Consider the following 15,950-nt stretch of genomic DNA (forward strand, 5'->3'; position numbering starts at 1 on the left):
ACGGCCCCAAATGTATGATTCAGATCCACCCTTTTGGCCTTCCAAAAAGGCCTGAAAATTCTGCTGTTGGAAGTTAAAACCCATCCCTCTCCTAGGAAAATGAAATATTTTAGGATATACTAAAAAGGCAGAATGTCCCCCCACCCCCAAAAAAGCAGAAACTCAGAGAGGCAGAAACTCAGCCTCCCCACGTTTGCTAATGGACTATTACTCTGGCCTAGGCCAGTCTATTTTACATTACAAAGATCTACTCCAGGTAAAGCTATAATAGGAATTGCCCAAAGCAACCCTCATTACATCATCATCATCCAGCAAGGCTCAAACAAGCCTGGGACTCAGGACAGCCTACAAAGTTGCCCCTGCATGGCCCCATGGGAGTCTGACAACCAATCAGAATGCAAGTCAAATCCCAACAGAGAGTATAAAACCAAGGGACTCTCAGCATTTCTTCCCTTCTTTCTTCACCCAAGGCATGTGCTCCTGTCCACCATTAAACCATCTTTCCAAGCAGTCACCATGTTACCAGTGTCTTTCTTTCCCACTTGGAACTGAATCCAGAAGGATATTTCTTCCGACCTGATGAGTGGCCTGAAGCCCCAACGGAGGCGTGTCATTCTACAGAGAAGACGCCCACCCTCCTCCCCCTGGGCATCTTGCTCCCTTCCATTCCAGGAAAGGGGGCGCAGACGTGAACTATATTCTGATGCAATCTACAGTGATATAAGTCGAATGCCTATTGGGTTGTACATTAAGTCTGCAAAGTAGCACTTGTTTTATTAAGTCGAAATTCAATCATTGCCAAACATTGTAAGTGAAGACACCTTGAGGTCCAGAATGAGGGATAACAATTCAAACATAATATTTTTATACCATCATAACATCAACATTATAATATCACACAATAACCACTGCAGTAAATTCTTTAGACAAAGCAGCAGTCTTAATAGATCACTCCTACCTATTAAGCAGAAATGAGCATGTGCATAAAAGGCTACTAAGGGGAAAATAAAACATAAAAATTTATGGTGTTTATAGAAGCTAGATGTCCCCATCACTGACATCCCAGGAATTAGTGCAGGATGAATTTTCCTGGAGGATCTTTGGAACATGATTACTTGATACCAATATTATATCTTATTTTATACTGTATTGTTATTTTTCATTTTGGTTTTCTATGAATGTATTCTCTTTTCTGATGTTATTGAGTCCATAGGTAGTCCCGGACTTACAACAGATCATTTAGTGACCAAAGTTATAACAGCACTGAAAAGGGTGACTTATGACTGCTTTTCACTTATGATCATTGCAGCATCCCCATAGTCATGTGATCAAAATTTGGATGCTTCACAACTGACCCATATTAATGATGGTTGCCATGTCCTGGCGCCATTTTGCAATCTTCTGACATGAAAAGTCAATGGGGAAGCCAGATTTAATTAACAACTGTGCTACTACAGTTGTTAATTAACTTAATTGCAATGATTCACTTAACAACTGTGGCAAGAAAGATAATAAAATGGGGTAACATTCACTTAACAAATGTCTCGCTTAGCAACAGAAAATTTGGGCTCAATTGTGATCATAAATGGAAGACTGCCTGTATTTTTTCTTATTATTTTATTGTATTTTATATTATATTGCAGTCCACTATGAGTCTAGATAATACAATCACACAAAAATTAAATGATGATGCTACTATCTGTTAAATTGTGACTGATTCTTACGAGTCTCTGGACTAGCTCTATGCACATTTTCCAATCTTGTACAGCTGCTTTCAGCTGTTCTATGCTCTGGCTGGTGTCAGCTTTGATGATGTGTAGCCACAATTTTTTGTGTGTGGCCTCCTTTCCTTTTACTGTTGATTATTCTGAGCATAACTGCCTTTTCCAGTGTGTTTGATCACATGACATGACTGAAAAGTTGTGATTTTGCCTTTCAGTGATAAGTTTTATGCACTCTAGTACTTGTTTGCAGAGGAGTCTTCTCTGACACTACAGCTCAAGCAAATTGGTTTTCCTTCTAACTTTTTCATAGCCAACTTTTGCTATTCTCTGTAGCTATGGGAAATATGATGGTGTGGACTAAGCTACGTTTAATTGCCAGGCTGATATCCTTGCTTTTCCATACTCAGTGTATTCAAATTAAATAAGTGTCAATTACATTTCATTAGGATTTATTTGTAGGGACATGTAACATCCTCGTATAAATTAAAACAATTGAAAATAGGATGGGGGAATAATAGAAAAGGTAACAAGAAAAACAGGCAAAAGCATTACTAAACAGGACATGAATAAGAGGAAAATACAGGAAGTAAAGCAGTGCATAAAAACATATTGAGGATTTAAGAACAAGGGAATTAAAAAATTTTGTTTACTTATATTTGCAGATGTGTGTATGGTTCTGAACAGGAAAAATGCAAAATCTATAAAAAGTAAAGTTTTATACTATACTCCATTAAACTAATATTTGTTTTCTATGATAAAAAGTATAAATATTATTGAACACTGGACCACAATGATTCTATGACACATGCTGTTAACCTTTTTTCATCTGGATGCATAACATTTTGCATAGTTCAATTCTACTTATAAAAGCTTTTTTACAAAATCTTTTTTCTCTTTTCATAAAATTGGAATGAAATAAAGGTAGAGTGTTTTACCCAACTTTTTAAATGTTAACAGAAACATTCTAAACAAATTACAAAATGTGATCCACACAATTTAGAGGGAATAGGTTTTTTTAAAAAAATAATAATATGCAAAATATTTTTTATTTCTTTAAAAAAAATTAAAATTAAAAAATGAAATAACATAGCAAGTAAATATTGAATTTAAGTGTTGGCAGTGTTTTTTTTCATTTCTAAATCACTACCAAAATGGTAAAAGTATTACTGTAAACTTTATTACACTTTTCTTTTTGACAAAATACTAAAGTTAAAAAACACTCAAACATCAAAAAGCATTTAAATATGCAATATTTTACATATAAACATAATTTGTCCACCAACAAAATATTAGACAAGGAAAAAATCCTAGAAGTTTTGTTATAAGAATATCAACATTACAGATACAAGATGAGCCTGCACAAAGATGCAGGCACAAATGTCTGCTGCCTTCACTGAAACTGAAGACTTTCCTCAGTCAGTATAATGGAATAAAATTTTAGTACATCCTATGATCATTTCGAAAAGATTAGGAGACTGATCCAATATTCTACATCCAACGTTCAATTCCTTAAGTGCCTCATAGATAGGACTCAAAAGCGCCTCTTACTCATCTTAGCATCCCTTCCCTGCAGTATATGTTTCAAAATTACATCAACTGCAATGTAGTTTCCTCTATTATAAAATAGTCTCTCAGAAATAAAAGGCAGCGCCAAGCACTAGTGAAAAAAATACAGAAAAACAACAATAGAGGAACCACTTTACAGTTTTGCATTATAGTTTTCTGCTTTTCTATAGTTTAAACAAAGATGTAATCACTCTAGTACTGCATGCTTGATAGTTGACATAAATTTTCCAAAGAAGAACAAACTATTGGACAGTTGTTCTTTTATTTATCAGAATTGCTGAAGAATCTTGGCGTAGATGACAACTTATCTGATTGACCATTCTCTTCAAATAGTTGGCTCCCACTGGAACGCTGGACAGAATCACAGAAATTTCATCATGGCTGAGAACAGAAAATACATATATACAAACTGATTAAGACAACGTTTCTGATAAACAAACTTTTTCACAGGAATGAAGTATATATCACTACCCAGAGACATTCACCTCTGTTTTACTCACCCAAGATTGCCTGTGCATTTTTGGATAGTGAAAACTATTGGAGATGTTGGATAATTGGCAGATAAAGAGAGTTCAACTTCAAATTTTGCAAAAGGCGTAGAACTGGAGAACAAAAAGCTTACACTACATATGAAAAAAAACAGATACATAAAGTTAATTATTATGTATGTTACTACCCAAGCAAAGCTTCCAATTATATGAAACAACTGGGAGAAGTAATCCGATTTAAAATGAAAAACTGTGAACATGGATAATTTTATCTTTCACTTAAACCAAATTATATAGTGATAATCTGAATTGGAATCTAAATTAATAACTTGGTAAATGACAGCTAATAAATAAAGGTGAATTCAGCCTATTTGCAGTAACTTCATCATGTAAACCAGAGGTGAGCAATTAATTTTCCCAAGGGGTCACATGAGAAATTGGGACTGTTGTGGAGGGCCACTACCTCCCACCTTGCTGCCACCCCCACAACTCTGCCATGGACCAGACAGGAACAGCCAAAGTGCTGGATATGGCCCATGGGCTGTAAAATGTCCAGATCTGATATAGACAATCATGAACATATTCAACTTGTTCTCTCTCAAAGATTACTTTACATTGTTTTTCACTGAATGTTTAAATGGCCAGGTTTCAGATGGTGTATCAGCGGTGCCACTCCTGCAATAAATGACTTCTCTACTTACCATGATTTAATAACATCCTGGATTCATTGGTATACACAATAATGTGTTATAAATAGGCTACTCCTGAAAAATGTTTGGAAACTTCAGATGATATGGCCAATGGACTATTAATAGGTACATGGTTTTTTTTTTTAAAAAAAAAAAACCTTACTTGCTAGTTCTCAGGAATCTTTGTTTGCTTCCACTTTATCTCTGGATACATTTTAAATAAGTATGAAATTATAGAGCCAGAAATGGCCAGAAACTTAATAAAGTTCCTTAATAAATATACCTTGCAGATATTCTGATGTATTGTTTTAATTGTGTTTTTGTTATAGCAATCTATAATAATTAAATGAGAGGTCATATACAAATTATCATTATCATAAATAACTAAAACTAAACAAAAACCCTTGTTAGATGTTTTTCTCACAGTCAGTCCACATACATAAATTGTGTATTAAGATCTTTCAATTCTCTACTACTAAAAAACCTCTGCCAAATCTGCATGTTGTATGTGTTTGTTTTTAAATTGCCTGTCAAATTACATACATAACTCTTTTTAGCTTTTATTTTACTATTTATTTTAATCTGGTTCTGGAATCCACTATTTGATCTTCATTTTTTATGCATTTTGTAAAGTTTATATCATATTGGATAACTGCATTTTTGTTCCTTATTATGCTCCTTGAAATCTATTTGCCAAAAATTGTTCACCTTTTTTTTCTGCCTTCAGCAAAATGTATTATGATTCGTGGCAATTGCCTAAACAAATCCATGCAGTTTTCTTGGCTGCAGTTTCAGATACGATTTGTCGTTGCCTTTGTACTAGACTGAGAGAGAGCGACTGAATTTTACTTGGCTGACTTTGTGCCTAAGACGGAGGCTCATAACCTCTTGGTTTCCAGCCTTGGGCCTTTGACCACTTCCAATCTGCCTCTCGTTTTAAAATACACCATTGTAAAAATTTAGTGTTGTCAGTTAAGCATAAAACTATGGAGTAATTTAGCTGAATTATAACACGTATTTACAAACTGGGAAGACTCCCCCCCACCCCCAATTATTTGTATGCACCAAGCATACAAACGGAAGTAGATTAGACAAGAACTTACTTTGTGTTATTCACTTCAGTCTTCAGCAAGTAAAACTTTCCGCCCCATTTGTTCAGAAACTCTATCTCTTCTCCCAGAAGTTGACACCGGTTCACCACGAGAGACAGCGCATGCAGCATCTACTTGAACAATCAAAATAAACATAATCTTGACATCCTAATAATACACACACAGATTTTCTAGAAAATATGGTTTGTCAAAAATGAACTTTTCATAAAAATTTTGGGTGATTCAACTCTTCAGTCTCCTCTCATCATCCTTATCCTTTTCCTCACCACCAATATCTCCATCATTCGGAACACATGGAAGAAAATGGTAGAGGTGCAGGGCATCGGGAACTAATAATTGGCTAACCCCTAACTTACCCTTTTTCAATTCTCCCAACGGCGGTTGTCTTTTGGCAAAATAAGTGGCTGAAACCAACCCATATATGACTCAATGTATTCTAGAGAAAGGTATGTTTTTTCTATACCGGGCTCGGTCCCCAATCCCCAGTCCATAGCCCAGTAGCAGTCAGCGACCTGTTGGGAACTGAGCCGTGCAAGCGGCAGGTTCCATTTGTGCAAGTGGCAGGCGTGTGCATGAAACCACCCCCTCCCCCCTGCCACCACCACTGCTGCTGGTTCAGAGCCGGAAAGGTTGGGGACTTCTGTTTATACTAAAAGCACTCTAAAAGCAGCATGTAGAACAATAAAGCAAACAATAGGAAAAAATGCATTAGCTTCTTTAAATAACTAAAGCCAATCAGTCATCTAAGTGTTACTGCTTCTAAGACAAAAAAATAATACTCTAATCCATAGTTCCCCATTTGAGTAATATCCAGATTTTTTTCCCCAAGAATGTATGAGCTTCACGATAAATTTCTAACTTCTTTGTTCATCTCATAAGTGTCATGAACCAGTAAAATAATAAATGTGAGGATAGTTTTAAGAGCTTTACTGTCATGCCTGCTTTATTCTACATAGTATACAAATTCTAGACTTCCTTATAATTTGTTCCTTACCTGAGAAAGTTGATGTACTGTTGAGCATTTCTTTTGCCATGATTTTTGACTGTCAATAAACTGAAAGATAAGCTTATGCACTAATTTTGCAGTAGGCGCAGCTTTTGTTTCTGGAAAAAACACCAAGTAAAAGTAAAAAAAATATTATCAAAAATTAAGTTATATTTAAATCATTTCATGTTATTTGTTTATTAATCACATTGATGTGGCTGCCCATCTCACACAAAGTGATTCCTGGTGGCATATAATAACAGAATAAAATAACAGATAATTTCAGAGGTTTTAATCATTAATACTCCATGCACATGTCTCCTTTGTATAGTTTTACCAAGGACCTGTGCATTATCCATTACTTGTAAAAGCTTCTGTTTCCCCACAGCTTTGACTATTATTTTCCTAATGAAAAAAATATACTGCAGAAGAAATTAAAATTAAAATTAGAAAGCAAAGATTCCTGGTATCAGCCTGATTTTCCTAGTTTCTTCCATTTCAACAGTATGTTTCACATGAAGCTCTGGGTATTCCTTAAGATCATAAAATATTGCAATCTTACCATCCAATAATGTTTCAAAATTCAGACTAACAATCTCCCAGGACAACTTGTTTCTGAAAGCAGCATCATCTACAAAAAAGCACACACAGTGTGAAGCACATCTTCAAAATGGGGTTTGAGTTACTCCACTTCTAGTAATGTATAGTTTGCATTACAAATAGTATGGCTTAGGGTGACGTGTGAATCAGATTTGTTCACTTCTGAATAAACTGGATAACTTCCTATACATATTTACAATACTGAAGAATATTTACATGGAGAGAGAACTTGTCACATCAGCCTCTACCCCAAAGCTGTCCAGTTTAGACACCCTCTGATCATTCAGGATTTACAATTTATCCTTCTAATGCAAAATATTCCTTTACAATAAAAAAAACACAACTTCACAAAATAGTGGTATCAAACAGCCAAAAAATAGCCACGATAAACAGTTAAATTCAAATAATTTTAAACATTTTTTTTACAAAAAAAAGGAGGCAAGTTAAGAGTTCCTGCTATTTTGCAACTTACCTAAGGGACATTTAAATCCCACGGTGAGCTCAATAGAATCATAAAGGAAAGTAAATACTGCCTGGTGATTATTCCATTCCTTTATTACCCACTCAGAGAAGCTGCAAGAATAAAGCATTACACAATCACAGATTAAAGAGAAAATATTAGAAAGACAAGATATGCACACATATTAATATTTGCTATTAATGCACTTTCTGTTTTTGGAAAGCGAAGTGTTTCTTGACTAGGCTGCTAGTGCGACTAATATTAATCAGTTTCTGTATTTCTTTCTTTAAAATACTTATCTTCTTGGGGAGAAAAACAGGTTAAAAACAAAAAAGGTTCCAAATGGAAAGAAGAACCTTCATTCCAGGAAGGATGCAGAATTCTTTAGTCGAAGTCTTATGCAGAAGCTCCAAGAGAAACTCACACTTTCACAGATTAGGAGATAACCTCTAGCAAAATCAGTGTCTCTTTAATTGTAAGATTAAATCAATTAGATTGATCTAGTGGTAAAGGCACAGGTTAGAAAGCGAGGGTTGATCAGTTGAAGGCCATCTTTGTTATGAAAGCCACTTGGATGACCTTGAGCCTCTCACCTCAACCCACCTCACAGGGGGGTTTTTTGTGGGGAAAATAGGAAGAGGAAAGTGTGTTGAATATGTTTGCTGCCTTTTGTTATTTTTTGTTATTTGTAAAAATAATAAAGGCAGGATACAAATAAAATAAAAATAACGTAAAATTAACTTTGTCAGTTAACTTCAAAACCATGCAGTTATCCCCACAATAAATACTGAAACAGAGAACTTGGTATTTTAACTATTATTGGAAAATTCATGAGTTTTATTTTCCTAGACAATTTTATTAACATCAGATAGTTTTTTTAGAGTAATTATATTGCCATCCCTCAATAAGAATGAACAGTAATCATGGAATAATCAAATTAAACTTTAAACAATTCTCTGTCAAATGAGACTAAGTTCCCAAAGGGACAGCATATATTGGGACAGTTCTAATTGGAGGATGAATGGCATTACAAAAAAATCCTTTTTAATTTACTTACTTGTATTTCTCTGTAAGTTCTTGGCAACTTCTTACGTCTCTTTGAAGCTGGTTGATTTCAGAAATTATCTGTTGTTTTTTATCACTAAGATCTGATTGGTCTCTGCAAAAGTGCAACGTGAATAAAATAGTGGTGTTGAAAGCCGACATATTTTATAGGTTGCAAATATGGGATATTTTGGTGTTAAATATTACCTTTGAAGATTATCTTGTTGGGACTTGTAATTTTCTAGTTCTAAAATTAAAGAAAAATACATGTAAAATCTGGCAATAGAATACAAATAAAACTATTTATTCTAATTAAACACATCTAATCCCAAATAATTATAACTTTCCTTCCAAGATAAAATTATTGGAACTTCTACACAGCTGTAATTTCCATTCCAGTCTCCAATCCCTCAAAAGCAGGTGATGCTAATATGCAATTGTGTTCATGCCTGCCCATTTTGTGCAATACTAAGAACAAGTGTCCCATCTTAAGCAGCTCCAGGACTTGGAAAGAAAAGGGTTATTTTACTTTCCCCACTCCAAGGGACATAACATAAGTAAACCAGCTTGCCTTTCCTTCATATTGTATGAGTTTATTTGATAATCTACAAAAAATATTCTGAGTTAAAGGGTAGGCAAGGGGAGCAAATCCTGAAAGATCTGCTAGGACAACTTAACTTCAGAAGACAATGTGAAATGACAGTTCTTGCAAATAGGAAAGGAACCACCCACAAACTCAACAGAGCTGCAACATTTCAAAAGAAATATTGATTTTGCTATATTTAAATACAATGCGGCTAAGTCAGAAATAAAATAGTTCAATGCCCAAGGCAATCAACATTGTAGAACAAGAGAGCTAGAGCTGAATGAAAATAATTTAAATATACTATTCTACACTCTCTCTCTCCCTCCCTCCCTCCCTCCTCCTGGTCCTCCCTCTCTTCCTGGTACTTTTGTATAAAACATTATGCAGACTCCAGGGTCAGTGCCGTTCTGGCATGCAGGAAAAAACACATTAGGTTTTGGCCTGAAAAAGAGTACATCAATCTGATCATGATGATCTTAGAAGCATTCAGTTCATAGCATATAACCAAAACGTACACATATTAGGAGGTAAAGTCAGCTACAAGCTTTCAGAGCATAAGCAATGTTGAACGTGACATGACGTAACTATCCAAAGCATCCCCCTGGTGCATGTAAAAAGCAGTAAGAAAGGTAAGCTTTGGCTAACAATGCATACTCTGCTGGCAAACAGGTGTTTCATGTACTTCAAATATTCCCTATATAAACTCATTGTGGGAATGTCATCGCAGTTTATCAGGTTTATACGATTTCAATAATCAAGATATTCTGAATGATTCATACTCCCACTATATGTAGGCTAGATTAAAACAGCAAAAATAATCAATAAATCTATCTAATATATTTCTATGTTAAAAAAAATTGTAAAAGACCTATAATTTCACAGGAGGAATACTATTAAGATAATATAATCTTTATTTTAAGCAGTAATGGTGCCCAATTTTCTTGTTTGTCTGAAAGGTTTTTGTAAAAGACCATTCTTATGTCTCCCTCGTCTATTGAAAATTAATTCTAAATCTTTTATCTCATTTAATTAAAAAAACCTACTTACCTCTCTCAATATGTTTTACTTTGGTCTCATGTTCCTCCATGGCATAATTGGCATCCAACTCAGAATAATCGAGAGTAGCAGTTTCTAAAAGTCAGGTAATGTTTAACAAAGTCATATATCCGAAAGTATAACATACATTATCAAACAGTTTAGTAGAAAATTCATTTTGTAAATGAATATGCTTCCTATTTTGAAGTTTATACCACAGAAATTGAGTAGTTTTAATGAAAGAGAAAACAAAAATGCTAAAATGCTTCTGGTAAGTATCAATTTATAGATACAGCTTTTATTTTTACTATATTGGCCCAAAGGTTGATATAATTCCAATTAAAAAAAGCAAAACTTCCAACTAGTGGTCATATTGCATTGGTTTCCGGAGGACTGTTGTACACTTACATCACTGCAACACAGAAACACATTTTAGTAAACAATGGTTTACAATCCATGAAAAACTTAAATGTTTGTGCATTGCATCTTACAAAGAGGCAGGCCAGATGCAGCCTTACTGTTTGGGATGGAGCGAGTCTGGTATATTGTGAGACACTATGTTATCATGATGCCACACTGGATCAAACACTAACCTTTAAAAGACATTATTGCAATTTAGAGCAAAAGCTCGCTACTTGCCATAATCTCCTTAGAAAGTTGTCTAGAACCACTTAAGAGTGCCCACTCTACTACTCTGCAAATGACTGCCCTTGCATTATGTTGTTTGGCAAGGTAATAGGCTTGCCCTTTCTGAGGCCTCTCAGTGCACTCTATACAGATAGATAGGGAGCCTAGCAATACGTATTGCATCGTTACTGGATGTTTGCGTCCCACCCCTCTTGAAAAATTATATATCTTAGAAGGAACAGCCCCATCAAGTGTCAGAAGGAGTGTGGCACAAGACCCAGAATATGGAAAGGTGTTATGTGGTCTGGCACACCCACTATTTGGCCAAGTACCCTCTATAAAAAGATTGAAATCAAGGAGTTTTTTTATTGCATCAAGGACATCATTACTGCATCTCAAACAGAAATCACAAATAAAACATCTTCATCATTGGATAGAACTGCTTGAGTTGAGCTGCCTGGAGATGTGGAGAACAAGTGGATGGTCTGGAGTTGTTTAAACAGACTGTGCATTGATCTGGCTAGAACTAAAGATTACATGGGAAAATGGGGGTTTACCAGAGGATGAGGATATTCACTGCAAATGTGGCACTATTCAGTCAACTATCCATTTTTTTACTGGGATCAACTTGCACACAGAATGACTTGCTGGTCTGCCATTAACATGGCCTGTTCTGGGCTAGAACCAGTGGTGGGATTCAATTTTTTTTACTACCAGTTCTGTGGGTGAGGCTTGGTGGCAGGGGAAGGATAATCCAGTCAGAGATGGTATTTGCCGGTTCTCCGAACTACTCAAAATTTTCGCTACCAGTTCTCCAGAACTGGTCAGAACCTGCTGAATACCACTTCTGGCTAGAACTATATAAATCTATATACTATTAAAGTTTTTAAATATTAAATAAATAATTTCCCCTTTTCTAGATCCTGCATTTCTGACACAAGACGAGAAATTAATTTCACAAGAAATTCCATTTATAAATAAGGTAGTTCACCTATCATTAATAATATTCAGAGAAGCCAAAGATGATATAATCAAAATGTTCATTTTGCAGATCAGCATTTAGCTACATATATCCTTTTCTTGAATTCCCTTATCTTTTAAAAACAGTATTACAGTAGTTTGACAAATTATTTAAAAAATAACACTGTAGTGTCTTTCTGTTGGTCAGTCTATCCATCTACTTACTTACCATATTAGCATCACGAGAACACGATGAAAATTAATCAGCATATCAAAATGCAAATTAAATAAACTGAGGTCATGATTTTTCAATTTCCTCATTATTATCTGTCATAAAATGTGCAAATTTAGTAAAATAATTTATTTAAACTAAGTGCTGCACCTGAATAATCTGTGTAGCATATCAATGATAAAGTGATCAGAAATTCAGAAACAGTATTTTTGTCATACTTAAGTTCCAGACTAATTGTAATTATCCAATACAAACAGGGATGAGAACACCAAATTTATAAGGAATCAAAGTCCTTCAAAATCAATTGTTATTCTTCTTCCCACTTGCTTGTTCACTCTGTTTGGAGTAGAACAAACAGTATATTTGAATTGCTTAGTTTTGAACTAGCCAAATACAATTTTATAGACACATAAATCTTTTATCTTCTCTAGTTGATAAAGAAAATATAAACAAAGGCTATGGCATATGGAAACCATATGTTGTGCTATATTCTTGTAATTTTTATTGTAATAGAAGCCTGCTATAAATTTAGGAAAACAAGCAACTTATACTAACTCAAGAAGACTGAATTGTCTAAAAATTTTAAAAGTTGTACCTTTCTCCAGAGCAAAAAGACAGCTATCAATTTCTTTCAGAAGTTCATCCATTTTAGCTAATCTTGATTGTAGTTTTTCAAATTGCAGCTTATATAATAAAAAACATTATTTTAAGCATACTTTTTATTTGTAATGTAATATTTATAATATAGTAAATCTAAAGTTACTATTGACTAATGCCACCTAAAGTTTGTTTGCTAATGACAAAATATCATCATATTCAAATATTACATAAAGTGTTGGGTGATGTATCAAGCAAGATCTGACACACATACATAATCAGAGTCTCCAGTCTATTCATTATATGCCAAATGAAAATGGTAATGTCTATTGTGGAATATGCTTCTTATTGACATATTACAAATTAAGAAAACAAAAAGATTTTCTACACATTTTGTTACATTATTTATAGCAGAAGATTAAAATGAGTTTTGTACTATTATGGGGAGAGAAAAGCTAACAATGAACAATGCTAGTAACAATATTAGTAATTGTAGCAGACCATCCACATCATATCATTGCAAGTTTAAATTCAAATGGAAATTATATTATTGTTTGTTAAAGATATTTAAAAAGTAATTCCAATTAGGGAATATTGCACTATATTTTGTATTATTTGCAAGTAGATTTACAATTTACTCAAGTTCCATTTTATTTGGGACAAGGTAACTTGAATTCAATTCCCTGTTCAGATATACATTTCATCTTGGAATAGTCAGCTAGTCGAATAATAGGATTATACAGAATGTTAAACCACAATGTACTTTATTTTTCTAGGAACAAGCTATTAAATTTCCCGACTGGAGGATAGGATACAAAAATAGAATTCTTAATAATTAAAATTGTCAACTCTTACAACTCATTGGTTATCATAAATACTTTACCTTTGCGTGGTGCACCAACTTCACATATAATTTTGCTTTTCCTTTGTGAGCAAGAATTTTACTTTTCTTGGTGAAACAGGATTTCATTTTGTTCAGCTCAGCACCAAAACCTCTCAGCTGCAATGAAATTAAACTTTCCTTAGCTTAGCTGATAATTCAGCAGCAGCATGCCACAGTCACAATGGATTGAGTTCTAATGTTGGCTACATCAAACAGCTATCAGAAACAATTTTTCTTATCCACCTCTTCCCAAAACACTTGTTTGAATTCCCAAATGTAGTATTGAATGAATTGATGGAATTTGCTGAATTAACTTTATCATATAGCCAATTTGGAAACAAGAGGTCCATCACAAGCTTCTGCTCAATTTCTAAGGATACTTCCAGCCTCTAATCAATCAATCAATCAGAATAGAGATGGAAGGGACCTTGGAGGTCTTCTAGTCCAACCCCCTGCTCAAGCAGGAGACCCTGTACAATTTGAGATAAGTGTCTATCCAGTCTCTTCTTAAAAACTTCCAGTGATGAAGTACCCACAATGTCTGAGACAAGTTGTTCCACTGGTTAATTGTTCTCACTGTTAGGAAGTTTCTCCTTAATTCCAGGTTGCGTCTCTCCTTGATTAGTTTCCCTCCATTGTTTCTTGTCTTGCCTTCTGGGGCTTTGGAAAATAGGTTGGCCTCCTTTTCTTTGTGACAGCCTCTCAAATCCTGAAATATTGCCATCACTTCAACATCTCTATCCTATTTAACAAATCCTCCTTAATAGTGCTTTTCTGGAAGATTTTTGTGCAATTGATAAAAATATCTGATTCTACAAGACCTATTAAGAGCATCCCAATTTTTCATCTGTTGAATAATGAAAGTAAAGTAAATGTCCTAAAATGTCTAATATCTTTGAGAAAGGAATTCCTTTTAGTATTTACAGAGCATTATACCATTCCTCCTAAAAAGAGGTCTGAGAATAGTACAGTTTAGGTATAGATTCTTTCAAGGATTTGAGTAAGTAATAAGTATACAGGTGTAACTTAATTTTATCACTACTTTATGTCATAACACATTTTTGTTATATTTAAACATATCACAAATATACAAAATTCAGATCTTATATGCTACAGTTCTAGATTAATAGCAAGAATAAATGCACCTTTCCCCAGTTAAATAGGTTATTTTGTAGTGTTTATTATATTGATTTGGGCACTATATTCACATTATTCTTTAGCTGGCTATTGTCTGGTATTCCTCTTCTATCAAGCTCCTCCTTTACTAATTTTACTTATTCATCTATTTTAATAATTTAAAATTTATACTCCCAGAGAGAGTAAAGAGCCTCACCTTTTTAGTGCTCCAACAAGCTTACTAAAAATAGAATGTCTTGACACATTTTAGATTTTTATTTAAAGTTATTCAATCTAAAAAATAGCCATTATGGATTAAGAATGAGCATGTAGTAACTATGTGTACATCATAGTTTTCTGATATCTATTTATATACTGTTTTCATTTATATAAAACTATTTTTTAAAGTGAGCATATATAAGCAATTTCTATACAAAGTGCCATTGAAAAACAAATATTCATAAATTAAGATAAGTTATTGACATATTCCAATAGTTACCTCTTCCTCTGAACAAGTTTTCATTACTTCCCAAAAACTTTTATTTATATTCACCAGAAGTTTATCTTGGTCAGCTGCATGAATTTTTAATCTGAAATACAAACAAACAAACATCTGTGCTAGTCTGATGATAGAAAGCAGAAATAACTTGGCTGGGATCCAGTAAAACAAAGGGTGGCTGTACCAGCTTTTCCTGCAGTATCCCTGCAAGATCTTCAGGGATTTTTAAAGAAAGATTTCAGATATCCTAATATAAACAGCTTGAAAGAACCGTTGAGGACTCTTCTCTATTTAATTATCCACATCAAGCTTTCTAATGCTTCCAAGAAATGCTAATGTTGTTCAACTTTGGGAATAACTATTAACTAAAAGCCTATTTAATCTACAGCTTATTTGGATCTCTCAACTTTGTGTCACAGAGAAGTGCTGGATTGCCGCCATGTTTAATATTTATCTCTATTTTCACTCCCTTCTGCTTTGCCTACATGTCTAAACACAAAAAAAACATAGAACTATTCACAGAACAGAACAGAGTGATTATTATTACTGTGAGGAAGTGGGGAAGGTGAACTGGTGCAGATGCCAGGAAAAAGAGCAGGAGGGGACACAGGGAATGACACACATTAGCCTCGCACTACTCATTCCATCAAATCAGCCAGGATCCCTTTGGATATTGTTTAGGCTATAAACTGCAAAAATCAAAACATTCCAGGCTTAGGATGGTCAATCCACAATGAATAGAAGTAG

At 34.3% G+C, this 15,950-nt stretch overlaps 1 protein-coding gene across 1 annotated transcript in view; it reads right to left on the bottom strand.

Annotated features, from left to right (window-relative positions):
* Positions 1-2,156: 2,156 nt before the first annotated feature.
* The window catches only part of KNL1 (kinetochore scaffold 1), a 30,847-nt gene continuing 17,053 nt past the window's right edge, over positions 2,157-15,950 (bottom strand). The window contains exons 15-26 of the mRNA XM_026704939.2: positions 15,204-15,294; positions 13,589-13,705; positions 12,704-12,791; positions 10,302-10,385; positions 8,876-8,915; positions 8,682-8,783; positions 7,637-7,737; positions 7,127-7,195; positions 6,574-6,683; positions 5,571-5,689; positions 3,791-3,913; positions 2,157-3,671 (exon numbers count right to left, since the gene is read on the bottom strand). Coding sequence (XP_026560724.1) covers positions 3,533-3,671; positions 3,791-3,913; positions 5,571-5,689; positions 6,574-6,683; positions 7,127-7,195; positions 7,637-7,737; positions 8,682-8,783; positions 8,876-8,915; positions 10,302-10,385; positions 12,704-12,791; positions 13,589-13,705; positions 15,204-15,294 — 1,183 coding nt within the window. The 3' untranslated portion in view covers positions 2,157-3,532. The remainder of the gene's footprint in view (positions 3,672-3,790; positions 3,914-5,570; positions 5,690-6,573; positions 6,684-7,126; positions 7,196-7,636; positions 7,738-8,681; positions 8,784-8,875; positions 8,916-10,301; positions 10,386-12,703; positions 12,792-13,588; positions 13,706-15,203; positions 15,295-15,950) is intronic.

The sequence above is a fragment of the Pseudonaja textilis genome, chromosome 1 (assembly GCF_049901715.1).
Source record: "Pseudonaja textilis isolate UNSWEBS1 chromosome 1, rPseTex1.2, whole genome shotgun sequence".
NCBI classification, from domain to species: domain Eukaryota; kingdom Metazoa; phylum Chordata; class Lepidosauria; order Squamata; family Elapidae; genus Pseudonaja; species Pseudonaja textilis.